We start from the raw sequence: 19,392 nt of genomic DNA on the forward strand, positions 1-19,392 counted from the left end.
CTCCTGACCCACCTGTATTTACTAACACCCTTGTGGCTGAATGAACACAAATCTCCACAAAATATATCTTTCCAGACGAGTGGAGGAAATTAGGGGACTACATGTGGAATGGGATAATCAAAATGTGAATCTTACGGTCAGATCCATATGGTGTACATTATATATATATATATATATATATATATATATATATATATATATATATATATATATATATATATATATAGAGGGAGAGAGGGAGGATACAAATAAACAGAAAAGCTTTTTTAATTGGATTTTTTTCACTTTTTACCCATATCCCCCTTTCAGAGCATTTACATAAGAAAAGAAATAAAATGCTGCATTGTACAGTATAGAAACATCCCAAGTATCTCTATTACATTTAGGATATAAAAAATAAATGTTAGGTAGTGTACCATTACTTGATAGGAATATATATTATTTGTCATCAGTTTCAATCCACAGTCTCTGGTTTATAGTTTGCTAATAAATAATGTTTATTAACGAAAGTTGCGATCACGGCTGGACATGTGCCACATATTACTGATTGTAATATGTAATATATCTTGTAAACAGTGAGGAAAGCCTTTAGAGATTAGCGTAATAGGAAAAGATATCGGCAGTACGGTCTGACAGAAACCGGCTAAAGTGCATTAAACTCAGCTTCTGGTTGTGAATGTAAACTCTACAGAGGGTCTGGAATTTGTAGCCATGACTTTCTTCTTCTGCTTCTTCTTCAACAGCATTTATAAAAAAAGAGAAGAAACTGAGCCACTGCGAGCCATGCGTCTTTAGTTGTGCCGATTAAAGCTACCAGGTAAACTTCCAGCTGATCGACTACATTTGTAGTGTGTTTGTTTTTTTGAGGGGAAAACGTATGCAAAATGATCATGTATAAATAAGCAAAGCATATTTAAGGTCTTCGTTCTTCCTCAGAGAATATTTTGGTACTGTTTATTATAAGAAAAATATAAATTACCATATAGAAAAGTATGTTTTTTACGAAAATATTTCAAGTACCTTAATTTTTCCAGCATAAATGACTTAACAAAATGACCAAGCGAAAAAAAAAACAGACCTTCTGAGAGCATTAGTGACTGGGACTTTATATTCTATACCTATGATCCTTCATCATGCTGTAGATTTGGTTGATTTTGTTTGACCCTGACTGGGGCCAAGTCTCGGTCCGTTCTTATGGAAAATCAGCAAGGTTAATCCCGCGTACAGTCAGTGCGAGCTCGGATATCAGGAACCACCCGCTCCTTATGCGCAGCGTCCCCTAGGGGCTCACTCGAAGAAGCGACACTGCATGTAGGTTTCGTCGGAGGGCGTGTATCCCAGCTTCTTGTAGAATTCAACGTTCTTCTGCGCGCACTCCAGCGTGATCTTGTAACACTGCAGTTTTTTGCTGAGCAGAGTCAACACCGCGACGAGCCTGCGCACAAAAAAACATGCAAATAGGTGCACCTGTTTAGAGAAGAAGGCGTGGTCTCTGGCAGGTAATTTCAGGTCAACTTAAAAGGTGTGCTTTAGTAAAGGGGGTGTGGCCTATGGGAAGGTCAAACTCCATGAGGGAGGTGTGTCATTGTGATTGTCAGTCTCAATGAAGAAAAAAAAAAAAAAAAAAAAAAAATATATATATATATATATATATATATATATATATATATATATACAGCCTCAAGTCTTATTGTGTTACAAAATTCTAATATTCACAGCGATTCTGTTAATTGACGAGTTCATAGAAAGCAAAAAGGGACAAGAGATTAGAAGCAAACTCACAGTTTTCCCAGCTGTTTTCCTCTGCAGACGTCACTGACCACCACCTCCTCGACACGCCCTCGCTATTGAGAAAACAGCAGGTCATAAAAATGCACTTCCTCATTCTTCAGTTAGACATTTATAATGCACTAGAACTGCACAATGTTGTATTTATATATATATACACAATATTTATTACACGTGTGTATGGGAGAACGTGTGCTGTACCTTTGCACACCCATGAATGAATTTGTGCTCTATGATCAGCATCGCCGTGGCAACGATCTGCCCAACGTTCGTGTCCTCGACCACGATGACGTAATAGTCGCCGGTTTTCTTCATGTGTTCAAAATTCGCTGCACGGTATAAAGATGCTGATTGTTACCCGCTGCAACTCTTTTATTTTTTAAGTAAATGTGTAGTGAAAAGCAAGCATCAGTACCTCTGAACTGCTCTTTCGTGACGTCTCCTGCCACCGTGAGCTGCGACAGGACCTTATAGAGTCCTGCAACCGACGCAAAACAAAGCATGAGACAGTTTACGGGCAGAGGACCGCGTGAAAGATTGAAGGAGCTCGTACCTCTGTCTAAGTCGGCGAGGTGGAGAGGACGGAGGACGAGGCTGTCTCCGGGATTTAAGGGTGAGATGGAGGGTGAGAAGGACACAACGCTGCTACTCCAGTCCAGCTCCTGGAGCAACGAAGGGTCAAACAGTGGCGTCTCGTCCAGCAGCATCCCGCAGGCTCTGAGAAAGGAATACGAGAAGAATATGAGGAGGGGGCGGGGCTCAAACCACGTCAGCAGCTCGAGCGTCCTGTCCAGCTGTGTTCTTAAAAAATTTGGATGTTCTCTTAAGGAAACAGTGACTTCAGTTATTCCTTGATACACCCATAAACACGGCATGAGTCAGTGTGAGGCAGTGTGTTCTGAAGCACAGAGGCAGGGCTGTTCAGTGTACTATGATCCTCAAACATTTTCTAATCAAACAAACCTCTGCTGCTGTACGAATGTCTGACAAACAGAAATCATGATCGTTCTCTCTCTAACACACCCTATAAAGGTAGTTTAGCTTTCTTTTTTTTCTTTTTTTCTTTTAAATGTTTCACAAATCTTTTACACATCCCAGTTCCAGGAAGCTGCCTGCTGGGTGTGTAAAGTAATGTAGACAGACATGAAGGGTTAGATTTCAGTAGCACCGGTTTATTTCAAGCTAACTACAGTAGGTGTGTGTTCATGGTGGTCAATGGTGTGGGCGTGTGTGTGTGTGTGTGTGTGTGTGTGTGTGTGTGTGTGTGTGTGTGTGTGTGTTCCTGGGTCATGTCCTGGGTTTCCAGGATATGCTACTCTCCTAATACTCAAATCAGTCTGTCTACCTGTTTATCTCTCTCAATCATTTAGAAAACAAGGTTCTGTAATGGGTTTACAATTTTTAATATCTTTTAACCATCCTAATAGTCTGTCTGTCTGTCTGTCTATCTATCTATCTATCTATCTATCTATCTATCTATCTATCTATCTATCTATCACAAGCTTCTGTCAATGTTTTTTTTTCTGTTGATGACTATTTTGTTATGAACTTTTGTCAGGATTCAATAGAATTTCATCGACAAGCTACAACTTTCTATCTTTGTCTTTCCATCCATCCATCCATCCATCCACAGAAAGAAGTGGGTCTTTCTAGGGTCTCCCTTTTTTCAATAAACTTTCTAAGAACATTTCTTTTGAAGCTAGAACTCTAATCCATCCTAGTAATCTATCTATCTATCTATCTATCTATCTATCTATCTATCTATCTATCTATCTATCTTCTTCACTACTGTTCATAAACAAAAGATATTAATCTAGGGATTTCTTCCTAGACTTTCTTTGAAAATCGTGAACTGTAAACCATCTTGTCTGTCTGTCTGTTAGTCTAAGAGAAGCCTATATATACTATATTACCATATAATTGAAAACGAAAGCAAATTGTAATTACTTAAAAACATGGTGTGTTTTATTTATTGTTTATTTAACACATACTGCTACAGCAAGTCATGTACTACACGAATAAAGGAGCGAACACGTTCTCCAGCACCTATATGTTCTCCGTTCGGTTCCCAAACATGATCATGCGGTTACTCACTCAAACATGCGGCGATCAGAAGCGACGTTTGGTTTCAATCAGCCCAATGTTGTCGGATAAAGTGTGTTGTATCGTGTTCTGATACAGTGACAGTAGGGAATGAGGGAGTGAAGCTCCGGCGCGCCTCACTTCCGCCTACGTCACACTGCGCGAGGGGCAATGACGTGGCACACAAGGATCAAGAAAGGGGCGGGGCGTGACGTCAACAAGACGGAAAACAGGATATTTATTTTTTCTGTTTACATCCTCTTCAGTCACACTGAATGTCTTTTCGTATTTGGAAAATATCAGTTAATTTTTATATATAATATTCTTGCATGATCCTGTTAAATGGTTGCTAGTTAGACTGTAGTGGCATTTATTCCCCAGTACTTCTCATTTTCATCTCTACACATGGCTTTAATTTACCCCATGTAGTGGCTAACTTAAGAGTTGTGAAACTAGGGGGAAGAGGCATCTATTAGTATCAGTCAAAAGCCTCGACACACCTTCTCCTTCATTGTAGATTTATACTGAAGACATCCAAAAACCTGTTAAACAACCCAGAATATGTTTTGTATGTTTGTCCAAAGTAGCTCCATTAAGCTTTGTTGACGAACACTCATGACATTTTCTCATCAGAATTACCATTCACCCGGAATCGTTTTTCAATTCACAGGTGTGCCTTTTCAAGGGTTTGTGACATTTCTTGCCTTCTTAATGTGCTTTAGGCCATCCGTTGTCCTATGCAGAGGGAAGGATGAGTATAGAAGCCCTGTTGGTGCTACAACAACTACTGTATAAATCCTTATTATGGTAAGAAATGCTCAGTTAAGTAAAGAAAAAAAAGCGCTTCCTGAAATGATGGTCAGTCAGTCTGAAAAATCTCAAGCACTTTAAATGTATTCTCATGTGCAGTCTCCAAAACCATTAAATGCTAAGATGAAACAGGCTCCCATAAGGACCGTGTCAGGAAAGGAAGAACACGAGCTACCTCTGCTGCAGGGGATAAATTAATTAGAATTACCGGCCTCAGAAACCGCAGATTTAAATAATGTTTCTCGTTGTTTAAGTGACAGACATATTTCGAAATCCACTGTTCAGAGGAGTCAGGCTTTGGGGGTCAAATTGCATTAAAAAAAAAAAAAAACATATTACCTAAGAAGAACAACAAGCATTCCTGGGCCAAGAAACACAAGGAATAGACATTTAGATCAGTGCAAAACTGTCCTTAGTCAAATCAGTCCAAATTTGAAATTTTTGGTTCTAATCTGTTGGTGACTTTAAGGAATTTGAGTAAAAATTAAGAGGAACATTTAACCAGCATGGCTACCACTGCATTTTGCCATCCCATATAGTTTTTGCTTAGTGAGACCATCATTTGTTTTCCAACAGGACGATGACCTCAAACTCACCTCTATGTTATGTTACAGCTATTTGTCTAAGAAGAGCTTGATGGATTGCAGATCGTTTGAAATTATTTGGACTGAAGAGTAAAGCAGCCAACAACCACCTCAACACATCTGGAAACTTCTCAAGACTACCTCATGAGGTTATCAATCATGGAATGGCCTGCCCAGACAATGCACCTAAATCCTATTGAACTGCTCTGGGATGAACTGAATTGCAAGGTCAGCAAGAAATCTTAAACTAGTGAAGAACACTTTGGCAAGTTTTCCAGGTGGCATGGCAAAATATTTTAGCTGAATGTTTGGAGAAACAAACTGTCTGGATGCCAAATGTGTAAAGCTGTTATTTGTGCTAAGGGGGGATTGATTTTTTTTTTTTACGAAATAAAATTTAGAATTTGTTAAAGTAAACGTTCCAGTATATAAACAGTGGGAACATGCATGTGTTGTCCTGGTGTGTGTCACACATCCTTGGCCAATAAACCCGATTCTGATTCTGATGTGTGCAAGTAAAGGGAATTTTTCCTGCTAGTGCATCCAAGGACATCCCATGCAATTGTGCCTCCAATTTTGTGGTAACAGTTTGGGGAAGAACCATGTATGGCTGGACAAATCAGGTGTCCCAATATCTTTGTCCATATAGTGTATGTTAATGAATGCAATTATAGAGAAAGTGTTTCTAAATTAGGCCTCTTTTCTCACATACACACACACACACACTTACATACACACCCCCATACACTTACCGTATATCTCTTTGAAGCTATTGATTTTTGTCATGCACCTAAAAAAAAAGACAATTAAAACATGTTCCGGATGCTCAGGCCGAGCACAAAGGAGGTGTAGAAATGGAAAAAGATGTAACACCAAGCCCAGGTTAGTGTTAACGATGATTGACAGCTTCAGAAGACACGCGGTGTGCGTCAGTACTAATGGCAGTCTGTAATGTGTTCTATAATAAACTTTATAAGACTGGATTTAGAATTATCGACCCACATTTCATTTATCGGTCAAGATTGGATACGTTGGATACAAAAATCAGGCGTGTGAACATCTTCAGGAGGGTTGAGACGCACATTATTTTGCACCCTATGCAAGTAGAATAAACACAGAACTTTGTGCCCCAGTTAACTTCTGATTTGTTCAAGCGGTAGCTTCTGCTGTATATGTGATTACAGCTAGTAAGTCCGCCTGGTAATGTATATGTTCAGATGGCAATTCTGATATAGTTAATGATTTTAAAATGACCTATGGAAAGAAAGTAGAGTTGATATTGTGTGTAACTGAGGTTGGCTTTCTTTACATTTACATTCCTGGCATTTGGTAGATGCCCTTATTTTGAGCTACTTACAATTATCTCATTTATACAACTGAGCAGCTGAAGGCTGGGATTTGATCTCACAAGCTACCAATAAGACCATGCGTCCAAATATACATACAATTTTGACCCTCTATATTAGCAGTGTTATTTAATTGTGTCTGAACAGAGGACACAAACGCAACCACGTGTTAAAATATTTCCAGGCTACAATGCGGGTACACGACATATGAAATAAGCCGGTGTAAACTGGGAACCACAGTAGGTTGGGATTTGGATTACAGATGAGGTCGAAAAGGAAAGTGTCCGAAGAACACGCGGGAGAATATTTCCTGTTCAGATTTCAGCTTTAAACGAGGAAATGGAGGGTCTCTTCCGGAGATGCTAAATTCAGGACGTTAAGAACGAGCAATTGGACACATGTTAAATAACTGTTATTCCATAATTCATCTTCAGTTACCGGGCGTTGCTGCCCAACAGACAGCAGGTATTGAATAAACCGGGAAATGGCTCGGCTCATAGCAGGAGGGGGTGGAGGGGGGCTGACATGCCTGGCAGAAAGCTGATATAGTAGTTTACATGACTCCGGTACGGATCGTTGCATCGAGTGGAAGATATAACTTGAGGAGATGCAGCGGGTCTGTTCCTAATGGCCAGACTCTGAAACCGAATCTGTACGTATAGTCATACCACATCCGTCTTTTTTTTCTGTTGCTTTTATTGGAACGATGATCCAAATGAAGTCTTTTAAAAAAAGGAATACGATGTTCAGATTTAAAATGCAATATTGTCATGTTTTGCTTCAGAATATTTTCAGTATGTTTTAATATGCCTGCTAAAAATGTTTCTAAGTAAACCAAGAAAAAATTATACCCAACCCAGGAAATGGTTCTGAAGCAACTTTATTGAAACAATCGAAAACTAATTTAACAAAAAATGCATACAGTGCCTGAGATATGTTTTTTAAGAGACACATGCATGGTTTTTTTTGTTTCTTTGAAACAAACCTGGTAATTTAACCTTTTGAAGATTGACCAAATAAATATAGAAAAGTACAGAAACCCTATTTTCATTGAAAAATCCTCCTTTCGCTTGAATAACGGCTTTACACGCTCTTGGCATCCAGACATTTCTCCAAACACTTAGCTAAAATACTTTGCTGTGCCTCTTGGAAAAGAAAGATGTATTTCACTGGTTGGAGATTTCTTTTTGATCCAGTTCATTCCAGATAAGATTTAGGTCCAGTGACTGGGCAGGTGAATGTATTCTTCAGCTCATTGTCTTGTTGCATGGTGTAGTTTTCTTCCATTGAGCCACAGTCCAGATGGAATTGAATGGTGTTGAAATATGGAATGGCAGCCATGTTGTTTCTGTATTCCTTTTACCATTGTGAAGTGGAATGTGGCATAACTACCTGTAATTAGTGGCATAACTACCTACTAAGTGATACATAATGTTAGAGAACATCTGAGAAACAAGTTCCTGTGCAATGACAGTAAAGTTGTATCAACACTATATGAACAAAAGTTTGTGGATACCTGAGAAGAACACCTTTAGCAAGTTTACCAAGAGGCATGGCAAATTGTTTTAGCTGTAAGTTTGGAGAAACTAACTGTATGGATGCTAAGAGGCCATTATAAAAATTAATTAAAAAAGTTTGTACATTATATGTTTGGCCAAAGTAGATCTTTATACCAGTAAAAACATTAAGTACCTCTTAACATTTCTTTAGAAACACCTCGTCTTTCATGGCACATGCAAGACGAGGTGTTTCTAAAGAAATGTTAAGAGGTACTTAATGTTTTTTTTTTGCACATGCTTTAAGGAATTCAATAATCAGTGTGTCAGAGATTTTATAAAACACTTCACTCAAAAAAACTGACAAGATTTTATGATTGGGTTAATTGTATGGAAAAGCCGGAGCAAATTTAATAGTAAATATACGCTATATTCGCTAGCTAAGTTTAATTTTTTGTGTTGCTAATGCTCTATGTTTATATATACATTAACTGAACCATACTCTGATTCATGGTCAACTCTCAGACTTCCCAGTTACTAATTATGCGTTTTAAAGCAGCGACCACAATGTGTTTACACCGCATCATACCACCACCTTAATCACCAACAGCAGTTTTGGAAGCTCTGCATCCACAGATATGAATCAATGAGGACACGTGGTGGGATCGACGGAGCCAGAGCCCTCCTGCTGATTCAATTATCTTCAGTCCAGTCCTAAAAAACCACCATTCTTATGTAGAGCTGAATGAACGAAGGTTATGTGATATTTATCTTCCAGACGGTGTATATACAGTCTACACTACAAACTATACTTCGGGTTCCTAAAATGCTTTCGGGACGTGTTAATGCTCCTGCACATGAGGAAGCACTCCTTAAAAAAAGGGGTGCAGTCTTACGTGGTCGTTCCCGTTTGATTAGACAGAGGAATAAAATATTCATGATGCCAGCTCTGTTCTGTAGATCAATGGTAGCATAATAGCTGGCATATGTGAAACCTCCCTGGCCCAATTTCCTCCACCTCCAAGATAAAAAGTGCCATGTTAATGGGTGTACTGGGTTACAGCGATTTCCTGGGCGTAGCTGGTTCACATGCGGATCGGAGACAAGGATGCGCTTTACAACGACAGCAGAAGATTTGTTCTCCCTGTAGTCTGATACGCCATGCTCAAGAAATGGTCTCGATTTTTTTTGTTTTTGTTTTTAATATAGATAATTTTCTAGACACCCATTTTATTCTAAAATGTTTTAATTATAAACACCTTAGAAGTAAATATCACAGGGCAAAGTGTTAATTAAGTAGGAATCTGTTATAATGTATATAAAAATGATTGGTTGTGTAAAATAAATTACATGGTCAGTGGATATGATAAATAGATATAAAAAGAAAAAAAATACATTGTTTTTAAAACAATGTAAAAAGAATTTTCCATCCATTCATTCAGCACTATTAAACTGATACTGTATCCATCCATTGTTGTTATACTCTGCCCTTCCCGGAAATCAAATAAAACATGAGTATAGAAATGAATAAGTAATAAAGTATGGATCAGTGAATCCAGCATCCTATTATGTGAGACTTTTGAAATTGGATAAATATCATCATCAGCTGAGAGAGAAATATTTTTCAGCGCATGTGATTTTTATAAACATCTATTTATTCTTATTCTTCTATCTATCCTGTCTATCCATCCATCCATCCATCCATCCAGTCAATGAGCCCTCCTTGCATCTATCCAGCCATCTGTCCTTGCTTTTTAAAACATCTATTTCAAATATCTGTCTGTCTGTCTGTCCGTCCATCTGTCCGTCCACTCATCTTTCCAAATATCTAATCAAGCATCCACCCATCATTCCATTTTTCTTTCCAAGCCTCATATATGGCTGGATCCACCTATCCATCCATCCAGTCAGCCATCCATCCATCCCTCCACCAATTTATTTAACCTGTCTTTTTAAGCATCCATGCAATATTCCATCCATCCAACCAAAGATTTGTCCATCCATCCATCCAGCCATCCATCCATCCATCCATCCATCCATCCATCCATCCATCCAATTGTTCATCATTTTTTCTATCTATTCATACATTTATCAAAACATATAAAATAATCCATCCAAAAGTGTATATTTATTCTTCTGCCTGAATGTAAAATAGTAACTAAGCCAACTGACTCAGTAACTAACAAATAAATATCTCTTGTAGCTACATGTTTACTGTACACACTGATAATGTGTATTGATGATAAGCTGAACTCTTTTAAAGCGAACACATGGTGTTTTGTTTGTATTTGTTAGCCACATCTGAGCAAAACAAAAAAAGATAGTTGACCCCTGGACTGACATAACCTCCTGAAATGCCCAAGTGTGTGTGTTAGTACAAAACAATTACATGAATATTTTATTGCATTAAGGAGGCTTGTCAAACATGAGGCATGATGCCACGGGGTGAAAAAAAAGCTTTAAAATGACATCACCTAATTATTAAGTCCTGAAGAGTTCTAGATTTGATCATGGAAGCCTCTTAGCTCGTCCTTCAGCCTTTGATATCTGACACTGTGAAGGTTTTCTAGGCTCAGTACTGGAAATGTATCTGAGACCTGGACGACGGTCATGACGGCTAATTGGGACGAGCAGGACTGGCCGGATATGCACGGGTTTGAGGAAGACTCGTATCGACCAGAAAATCAATAAATCAAGCGCTCAATGCTGGTTAAGAGCTCTTTCCGTTTCCGTCCTAACAAGATTGTTGGGGCAAATTAACGGCTGCTGCTGTCGACTAATTATCAGACGGAGTGGTGCCCAGCCAAGGCTGACCTGGAGGTCAGAAATATCACAAATGTGGCTTTACTTGTGGTATATAATGATCTCTTCTGCTCTGTAGACAACATGAAGCATGATAAATAGACCTTTTTGCAGGGGGCTGTCAATTTACATTCATGGTATTTGTTAGACACCTTTATTAAGAGTGTTTTACATTTATCTAATTTAAACAGCTATGCAGTTGAGGGTTAGAAGCCTTACTCAGTGGCATCTTATACGCTATATACGCATTGTATATGTGTATATGTTTAAGGTGTTAATGTGACTGTAAATATTATTTAATTCAAAGCTACAGACTGTTAAATCTGAATATTTGTTTTTGTTTAAGATTCTAATTGAACACTGTAGGAATTCATCTTTCTATCTTTCCAACTCTATCCAAGCATTATTTATCTATCCATTCATCCATCCTAAAATCCATTTATCATTTTTCACAGTTGTCTATCCAACCATCTATCCATGTTCCAATCTTTTAAATGCTTTTCCGAGCATTTATTTGTTATTCTGTTCATCCAGCTATGTGCTTACCCAAAGATCTATTCTCACATCCGTCCATCTTTGCAACTGCCTATCTAACCATCTGTCCATGCATCTGTCCTCCTAGCTATGTCCATTACATTCATCCATTATTTCATCAATCCATCCATCCATCCATCCATCTATCTATCCATCTATCCATTCTTCAATTCAAAAGATCCATTAATTTATCCTACATCCTTCCAACATGAAGTCCTTTTTTGATGAAAATCCTTTTATTTTTTTGTAAATACGAAAAAAGTTACAAATTTCTAAGTTAATACATAAAACCTCCCAGGACTGATCTTCCATTATAGTAGCTATAAACAGTCCTTCCTTCACTGTTTTAAAGCTTATAAGACACAAAAATGCCAGAAACTGAAAGCACAAATTTCACTGTGCTGGAGATTTTCCACTTTTGGAAAACATAAAGGTTAAAGCATGGACACTGGAGACTCCTTCCTGTCCTCTCACAAAGTGTGGAGTTGTCCATGTGTGAGTTGTTACTTTCATAATGATAAAGTATAGACTGTTGTTCTCCACTCGCTATTAACTGCTGTGTGTGTGTGTGTGTGTGTGTGTGTGTGTGTGTGTGTGTGTGTGTGTGTTGTTTCTCCTGCACTCTCAGCCAGGGTCAGTGTGTCTCCTAGGAATTGCTCTATGAGAGCACTTTAAAGCCAAGAGACGCGCTCATTACCCTCTCACTGCACAGCTCACCACTCACACACACTCACGCAGAGCTTCCGAAAACCATGGGACAATTCATTGCCTGAGGACTAAATATTAACATCTTACAACTTACACTCCAGTGTTGATATTGAAGGTAAGCCCTTTTTTAAATTCGTATTTTAATGGACATTCTGACTATATTATGTGTGTGTGTATATATATATATATATATATATATATATATATATATATATATATATATATATATATATATATATATATACACATTATACTCTACATATATAGATATATATGTGAAAATCTTTTTCCTTTTTTTATTATAATTATTAATTTTTTTCTACTTGTGAAATGATTACAGCTACACTGTATGTATGAGGAGCACTACAAATAAATTATTATTATATATTATTATTATTTAATAATAATTGACATTTTTTTCTCGCATATTTCACATAATTCATTTATGTAAAATAAAAGAAAAAACACATTTATTGATTAATTTTGTGATTAAACAAACACCAAGCATACTTATTTATTGTATTTATTTATTTATTTAGTTTTTGCTGTTTTTTTTTTTTAAGGAACCTGCACATATGTTTATTATAACATTTATTATTTACATTTATTATGTTTTATTTTTAGCATGGAAAATTTTTTTGTAAGAAATGTGTTAAACCATAACTGTATATATTTTGTTTTTGTGCAGCACAGGACAACATTGACGTGTCCACATCATGTCCGAGAAGAAATCCAGACCCTCAGATGCGCGTCCCAAAAACCTGCGTAGCTGGAGCGTGGACAGCTACATCCGCAGCGTTAAGAAGCGCTCGCGTGGTCCGCGCCATGACGCCCCTCCCAGAGGAGTAGAGGATGGAGACGTGCCGGATGAGCAGAACGTCCGCTCGACTTCCTGTCCCCAGAGACGGAGGGAGAGGAAGTGCAGCTGTACGGCTATCGGAGACGGAGACATAGACTCTGTGTGCAGGAAAGCGTTGTCTCGCCGATCTCTCCGACAGAAGTTCCAGGACGCAGTGGGGCAGTGTCTTCCCCTCCGTGGCCACCATCACCACCACCACCATCACCATCACCACCACCACCATCACCAGGGCGGCTCGTCGAGACCATTCTCGGTGCTCCTGTGGTCCAAGCGCAAGATTCACGTGTCTGAGCTCATGGAGGACAAGTGTCCGTTCTCGCCGAAGTCTGAACTGGCGCAGTGTTGGCATCTTATCAAGAAGCACGGCACGCATCAGAACGCGTCAATAGTCCTTGAGGACCACAAAAGCAGAAGGTTGACCTCGTCTTCTTCGACTTTCATTTCCTGGGAGGAAGTCAGCTCAAACGGTGCATCCAGCTTGACTGATTGGGACGCGTCTTTTATTCACGGGGCACCCCAGTGTTACTCACATGCTGACTGCATCTTAGTTCCTGATCTCCTTCAAATCATCAACAGCCCATGTTATTGGGGCGTCCTGAACCGATTCGAGGCCGAACAGCTTCTTGAAGGCCAACCCGAAGGCACCTTCCTGCTCCGAGACTCCGCCCAGGACGACTACCTGTTCTCGGTCAGCTTTCGGCGCTACAGCCGGTCTCTTCACGCACGCATCGAGCAGAGCGGCAAGCGATTCAGCTTTGACTGTCGCGACCCCTGCATGTACAGAGACGTGAGTATCACGGGCCTTCTGAAGCACTACAGCGATCCAGCCACGTGCCTGTTCTTTGAACCTCTCCTGTCTCGACCCCTGCCCAGGACCTTTCCCTTTTCCCTGCAGCATCTGTGCAGGGCGTTAATCTGCAGCTGCACTACCTATCAGGGCATCGAGACTCTGCCCCTGCCGCATACACTCCGGGATTACCTCAGGCTATACCATTTTAAATGTGACGGGGCATGCGAGATATGACGAGCTATTCACATTTCAAATGTCTTGAATTAGAATCAGAAAGAATTCCACAAATGTGTCATTTTTTTCTTTATTCCTTGTAGTCCCTGATTTTCTGAGTGGGATCAATGGGCTACCTTTCTCTGATCAGACTGAGCCAATCATTTAGAGCTCATTTGTATGAAACAGGGTGAAAATAGTTACAAACTTTTCATTAAAACTACAAAAAAACTTGATTTCCCTGCACCTGTAGCAGAATGTTCATTTTCATGTTGTACTACCAAGTTGTGGTACCATCAAAGGTACCTCTTTTGTACCAATAGTCTGTAAACCTATAGGATATAGGAATTATACATAAATGCAGCATAAAAGAAAACAAACGTTTGCGTACCTTGATTAGCATTAGCATTTGAAGTTCGTAGGGATTTCAAGGACAATCACAAAAGTATATTTGTATAAACGTGTACTCCTTCTTGTGCAACCCGAACTGCTGAGATGATCAATGTCTCTAAGTGAACATTAGCATCAGTTTTAAATCATCACATCATTAATGTGCAACTATTTTCAGTCTTCTGCTTAAAATCACTCAACAAGCGCTAGACATGCTTGTTTTAAATGTAATAAAATGGTGTCCATCAGTGATTCAAAACAGAAGAGATGGAAACTCATTTTTACCCTTCGCTCCTCTGTAATGCTAACTGTTGTGCGTCAGGAGAGATAATGCGCTAGCGTCTGGCGCCGACTAAATTGGGAAAAAATCTGTAAAGAAAATGCCCCGGCTGGAAAAAAATGGTCTTCCTGATGAAGCTCCTTTTGAACGATCTAGTGAACGAGCACAGTGATGCTGGGTCTTCTGTGGAAAAAGAAAAAAAACCTAAACCTGATACCCTTAATCGATTTGATTCATATAGCGCTTACTGTAAACACTGTCATGAAGCAGATTTACAGAAATCCGGATGCAGATTTAGATTAACGACTGTGACATCGGCACGAGGAACCAGGCAGCATGATATTATAGATTATTTCATATAAAGGTTGAGAAGTCAGTACTGAGAATGCATTTAAAATATCTTTATGATTACAGCAGCAAATTCTTGTGCAGTATCCAGGTGAGAGTCATAAAAAAAGAAATTAAAGTGTTTTGAGGGTCTTTGATTTAGAAAATTCATTTAGAGTCATAGTTAATCACTTTGAGAGGCTTCACGGTTGTATCACATGTTATATGATACCAATATTGATTTCAAATTGAATTAATGAACAGCCTAAAGATCTATGAAGTTACTAAGCAACTCAAGAACCATAAAGATGGATTTGGACTGTAATTAATACAAACACCTTAACAATAATACAACTATAATGAATGGATATTCGGTGCCACTGAGAATCTGGATCCTCTCATGGTTTCTCCCTTATACCATCTCAGGGAGTTTTCTCCACTGGTTCGCTCATTAGAGACAAACTTATAGGCATTTCAACTTCATAACGCTTTAATTCTCTGTAAAGCTGCTTTGAGACAATGTCCATTGTTAAAAGCGCTACACAAATAAATCTGAATTGAATTAAATTGATAAAGTTTAGGTCAAATTTGTTGCGTAACATTGACTGCTAATTTAACAAATTGACCATCACAAAGCAAGGTTACAAGGTAAACCGAATTAAAATATATTATATATATTTATTTCCACATGAAACATATCTTCTTAAAGGTTTCAAAGTGTTTATTCGAAAACTGACCAGGTGCAATTCAAAACCATTGAACACGTTCAAAGGAATACACAGAAAGAGCAAAGACAGGGCAAGGAGGTCAGACGAAACAAATGGCTTCAAATCTTTGGTAGGTCAAGACTTAAATATAATATTTAACAGAAAGTCCTTTTGGTAGGCAGGGAAGGTGTCCTAAGCTACATTGTTTTATAGACTAAAAACCCTTGTTTTGTCTTCTTTTTGGCTCGTTGATAGAATCCAGACAAACAACTTACATATGATGGTTTTTCCATCAGGCTTCCAGACGTATATTTAAAAAAGGGTTGCATGCAGGAAGTGTGTTGTCAGGTATATATATATCAGATTAGTTGTGACTAAAGCCAACTAATGTAAGTAATGTAGCTCGATAATCATACGACACTCAGTAGGACAAATCGATAGTCGGCAATTTGTAAATGTGGAAGCTCAAAGCTAATTCTTCTGAATTTGGACATGAGCTGAAAAGCGCAATACGTTTTATAGAATGAGCGATCGTACTCACGATTTTTTCCGAATCACGTAAAAGATGTACTGTGTTACATGCAAACCAGGTCTCAAACATAGACCTGTTCTTAAATACACTGTATGGGCAAAAGTATTGGGACACCAGACTATTGCTGCCATTTGTGGTTTTTCTGCAAAAGTTTCAGGCGCACAATTGTGTATAATGTCTGTGGATGTGGGAACATAAAATTCTGAGGTTCTTAGCCTGCTACAGAGCTCTGACCTCAACCCTCAACCCTACCCACCCTCAATCCCAACACCTTTGGGATGAATTGGAACGCTGACTTCATCCCAGGCCTTCTACATCAGTACATCTCCGCAAGCACACTTCACAATCTAGTGGAACATCTTCCAAGAAGTGTGGAGGTTATTATAACAGTAAATGCGGACTAAATGTGGAAAGGGATGTTTAAAAAGCACATCAGGTGTGCTTCAGGTCAGGTGTCTACAAACATTTGTCAATATAGTGCATGTGATGTTTGTGCGATGTCTTGAAACGTCCCTCTATTTGTTTTAGCATAAAATAAAAAAAAATAGACTAATTACATATTATTATGATTTGTTTATTATATTTCTTTCCCCAGTATTCCCTTAAGTATTTAAAATCATTTTAATAAACTTTTACATTTTTATTAAAATTTTAGTTTAGATTTTACTACAACATTTTTAGCAGATTTGCACTCATACCCCCATAATAAACAGATGTTGTAATATATAATGTCTGATACTCTATATGTATACTGTGTATATAAACTGAATGGAATGGCCACAGTTTCTTCATGTTGACCTTTTTGTTTTTGTCAGAATATCTGGCCAGATGGAAACGATGTTAAGGGAAGAAAGAAAAGCAATCGGACAACTTTGTTTTCTTTTCCTGTCTTTTGAATCTGACGTCATGTCATAAAGCACGTATCATTGAAATGGTCTATATCGTTAACTAAAACCCTTCATCTTCTGAATAACAATGTGTAGCAGCAGACAATTTTCAATAAACACTGCCTATAAATACTGAACAGGTTAATGTGCCTGAGTGATATTTCCTTTGTATTGCTTCTATTAAATGTGGATCGATGATAAAAGACCCTTAAGCCATTACGATGCATTTTTTATGAGTTTTTTTAATGAGATTTATAATCCTGCTTTTATCCACACCAAGGGGATGGAAAGGAGCAAAAATGATTAGCAAAAATCCTCCTCATGATTTACAAGAAATGTGGAATTCACTATAAAAAAAATGCCACTTTGCTGAAAGTATCATAAGTTAGCAGTGCCATAAAGACTTAGTTATATATGATATACAGCAAGGGTACTTTTTCAGCATGTGAGCTACTTATAAAATGACCAAGCCAAAATGATCTACCTACTATAAAAATGCATAAATCAATATATATTTTTTAATGTCATGTGATCTACTAACACTACCTTTTGCGTTAGACGTATTGGGCACCCCTGATATACAGTAATCGCCCATTTATCGCAGTGGTTACGTTTAGGTATACAGTACTATACTGTAGTAACATTTTACTTCATGTTATAATTAATAATTATAATTTCATTAATAAATGTCATTATTTCAACATAAAACCTTATAAAAAAATTCTCTATCTAAATCTAATCTAAACAATTAATAATGTGGCAAATGCAATTTCGCAATAATCCAGGGTGCGAGATTCTAACCGCGGTGGAGAATTACTGTATTCATTTTTATAACCTAAACATTAAATCAACATTTTAAAATATTTTATTTAATCTTAAAGACACTAGAGCTGATACCAATTAACTACAGAGTGACTCAGGCATGCTTTCTTGCATTTGGAAGGAGTTTCCAGTGTCAGTTTTCAGGAAATTCTGTGACATAAAAGGTACATGTAAAAGCAGTCAGTTAATAAATCCAAGCAGTATAATTATTGAGAAATTGCTGCAGTATGGGAGAAATAAAATAGTTTGTGACTGCCTGCTATATGAAAATAACATCCATATTCAGGAGAAAAATTTCACCCTATAGTTCGTGTGTTGTTCATTACTTTTCCTCTAAAAACCAACTCAGAGTATAGCAAATTATTAGGGCTGATTTCTTCCTAGCTCAGACTGTAGAGCCATGTGTTCTGTCAGCTGGTTTGTTGGAAGCATAAACAGAATGAAAATGTGAATGTATATGGATATTGTTCTCCACCAGTCCACTATAATTAGTAATTCATGGGTGCCGTTTCACAGGTTCTCCTTAAAACAGGTATCATAAGATGAAATATATATATATGTATAAACTTCTGAGGTGTATTTAATCCAGATGTATGTTCATGAGTAACCAGATTCTCAGATGACTTCTGCAGGAACCATAAACATTGATCTCTAAACCCATCAATGTTAAATATTAATGTGCCTATAATTATCATAATGACCTCAAATACATATGTGGTTCCTCTTAAAGCTGTTACCACAAAGTTGGAGACACACAAGTTGGAAGCATTATCATGCAAATTCGCTTTTACTTAAACTAGTGCCCCTGTGCACAAAGCCAGATTCATGAAAATTGGCTTTACATGGGTTGGAGTGGAAGATTCCCTGCTATAGAGCTCTGACATCAACCCTATTGAATACCTTTGAGATGAATGTGTACACTGACTGCACCCCAGGCCTCCTCACCTCACCTACATCAGTACATCACTTTACTTTGTGCCTGAATGAGCACCAATCTCCACAAGCACACTCCAAAATCTATCAAATTGTTATAAACACGACCAAATGACTGCTAGTGTTATTCAGATTCATTTAAAAACACTGAGAACTGAGAAACCCGGAAATATTCATCTTGAACATCTTTAAGATTTTTTTTTATATTTATAAAGCCATGCAAACATCATTACACTATTTTATATGTGAAAGGGTCAGCACCTAGCTAGTATAATCAGAAGGATCTATGCAGAAGGAATAAAGCATCCGATTGGCTGCAGCACTGGCTTCTAAAAAACCAATCAGCGGGAGTTTAAGAACTGAACTAGTCGATTTGTCGCCCGCATACACGTGTATTCTTGTGAAGGAAATTTGATAGATTTTTTAAATGTAATTTATCTTTAAGTGCAATATCAGTGAGACCCTGAATTTGGGGAACGTGTATGTTCATGAGGGATTGTGC

General features: G+C 38.1%; 2 protein-coding genes across 7 annotated transcripts; one reads left to right on the top strand and one right to left on the bottom strand.

Annotated features, from left to right (window-relative positions):
- Positions 1 to 249: 249 nt before the first annotated feature.
- On the bottom strand, positions 250 to 4,037 carry gnpnat1 (glucosamine-phosphate N-acetyltransferase 1). The gene is made up of 6 exons (XM_046856369.1): positions 3,883 to 4,037; positions 2,342 to 2,505; positions 2,204 to 2,266; positions 1,990 to 2,117; positions 1,783 to 1,844; positions 250 to 1,435 (listed from the first exon to the last, which is right to left on the bottom strand). Exons 1-6 carry the CDS (start codon positions 3,888 to 3,890, stop codon positions 1,288 to 1,290), a joined length of 573 nt encoding a protein of 190 aa, XP_046712325.1. The 5' UTR covers positions 3,891 to 4,037; the 3' UTR covers positions 250 to 1,287.
- Positions 2,516 to 17,272, top strand: socs4 (suppressor of cytokine signaling 4). 6 transcript variants are annotated; one of them, XM_046856362.1, is made up of 4 exons: positions 4,089 to 4,677; positions 5,295 to 7,262; positions 12,071 to 12,265; positions 12,839 to 17,272. In XM_046856362.1, the coding sequence occupies exon 4, from the start codon at positions 12,867 to 12,869 to the stop codon at positions 14,031 to 14,033; it is 1,167 nt and encodes a 388-aa protein (XP_046712318.1). In that variant the 5' UTR covers positions 4,089 to 4,677; positions 5,295 to 7,262; positions 12,071 to 12,265; positions 12,839 to 12,866; the 3' UTR covers positions 14,034 to 17,272. The 6 variants fall into 6 exon arrangements, with proteins under 6 accessions (XP_046712323.1, XP_046712318.1, XP_046712321.1 ...); XM_046856365.1 differs by having other exon boundaries at positions 12,844 to 17,272; XM_046856363.1 differs by having other exon boundaries at positions 5,295 to 5,492.
- The last annotated feature ends 2,120 nt before the right edge of the window (positions 17,273 to 19,392 follow it).

This window comes from Silurus meridionalis, chromosome 8, assembly GCF_014805685.1.
Source record: "Silurus meridionalis isolate SWU-2019-XX chromosome 8, ASM1480568v1, whole genome shotgun sequence".
NCBI classification, from domain to species: domain Eukaryota; kingdom Metazoa; phylum Chordata; class Actinopteri; order Siluriformes; family Siluridae; genus Silurus; species Silurus meridionalis.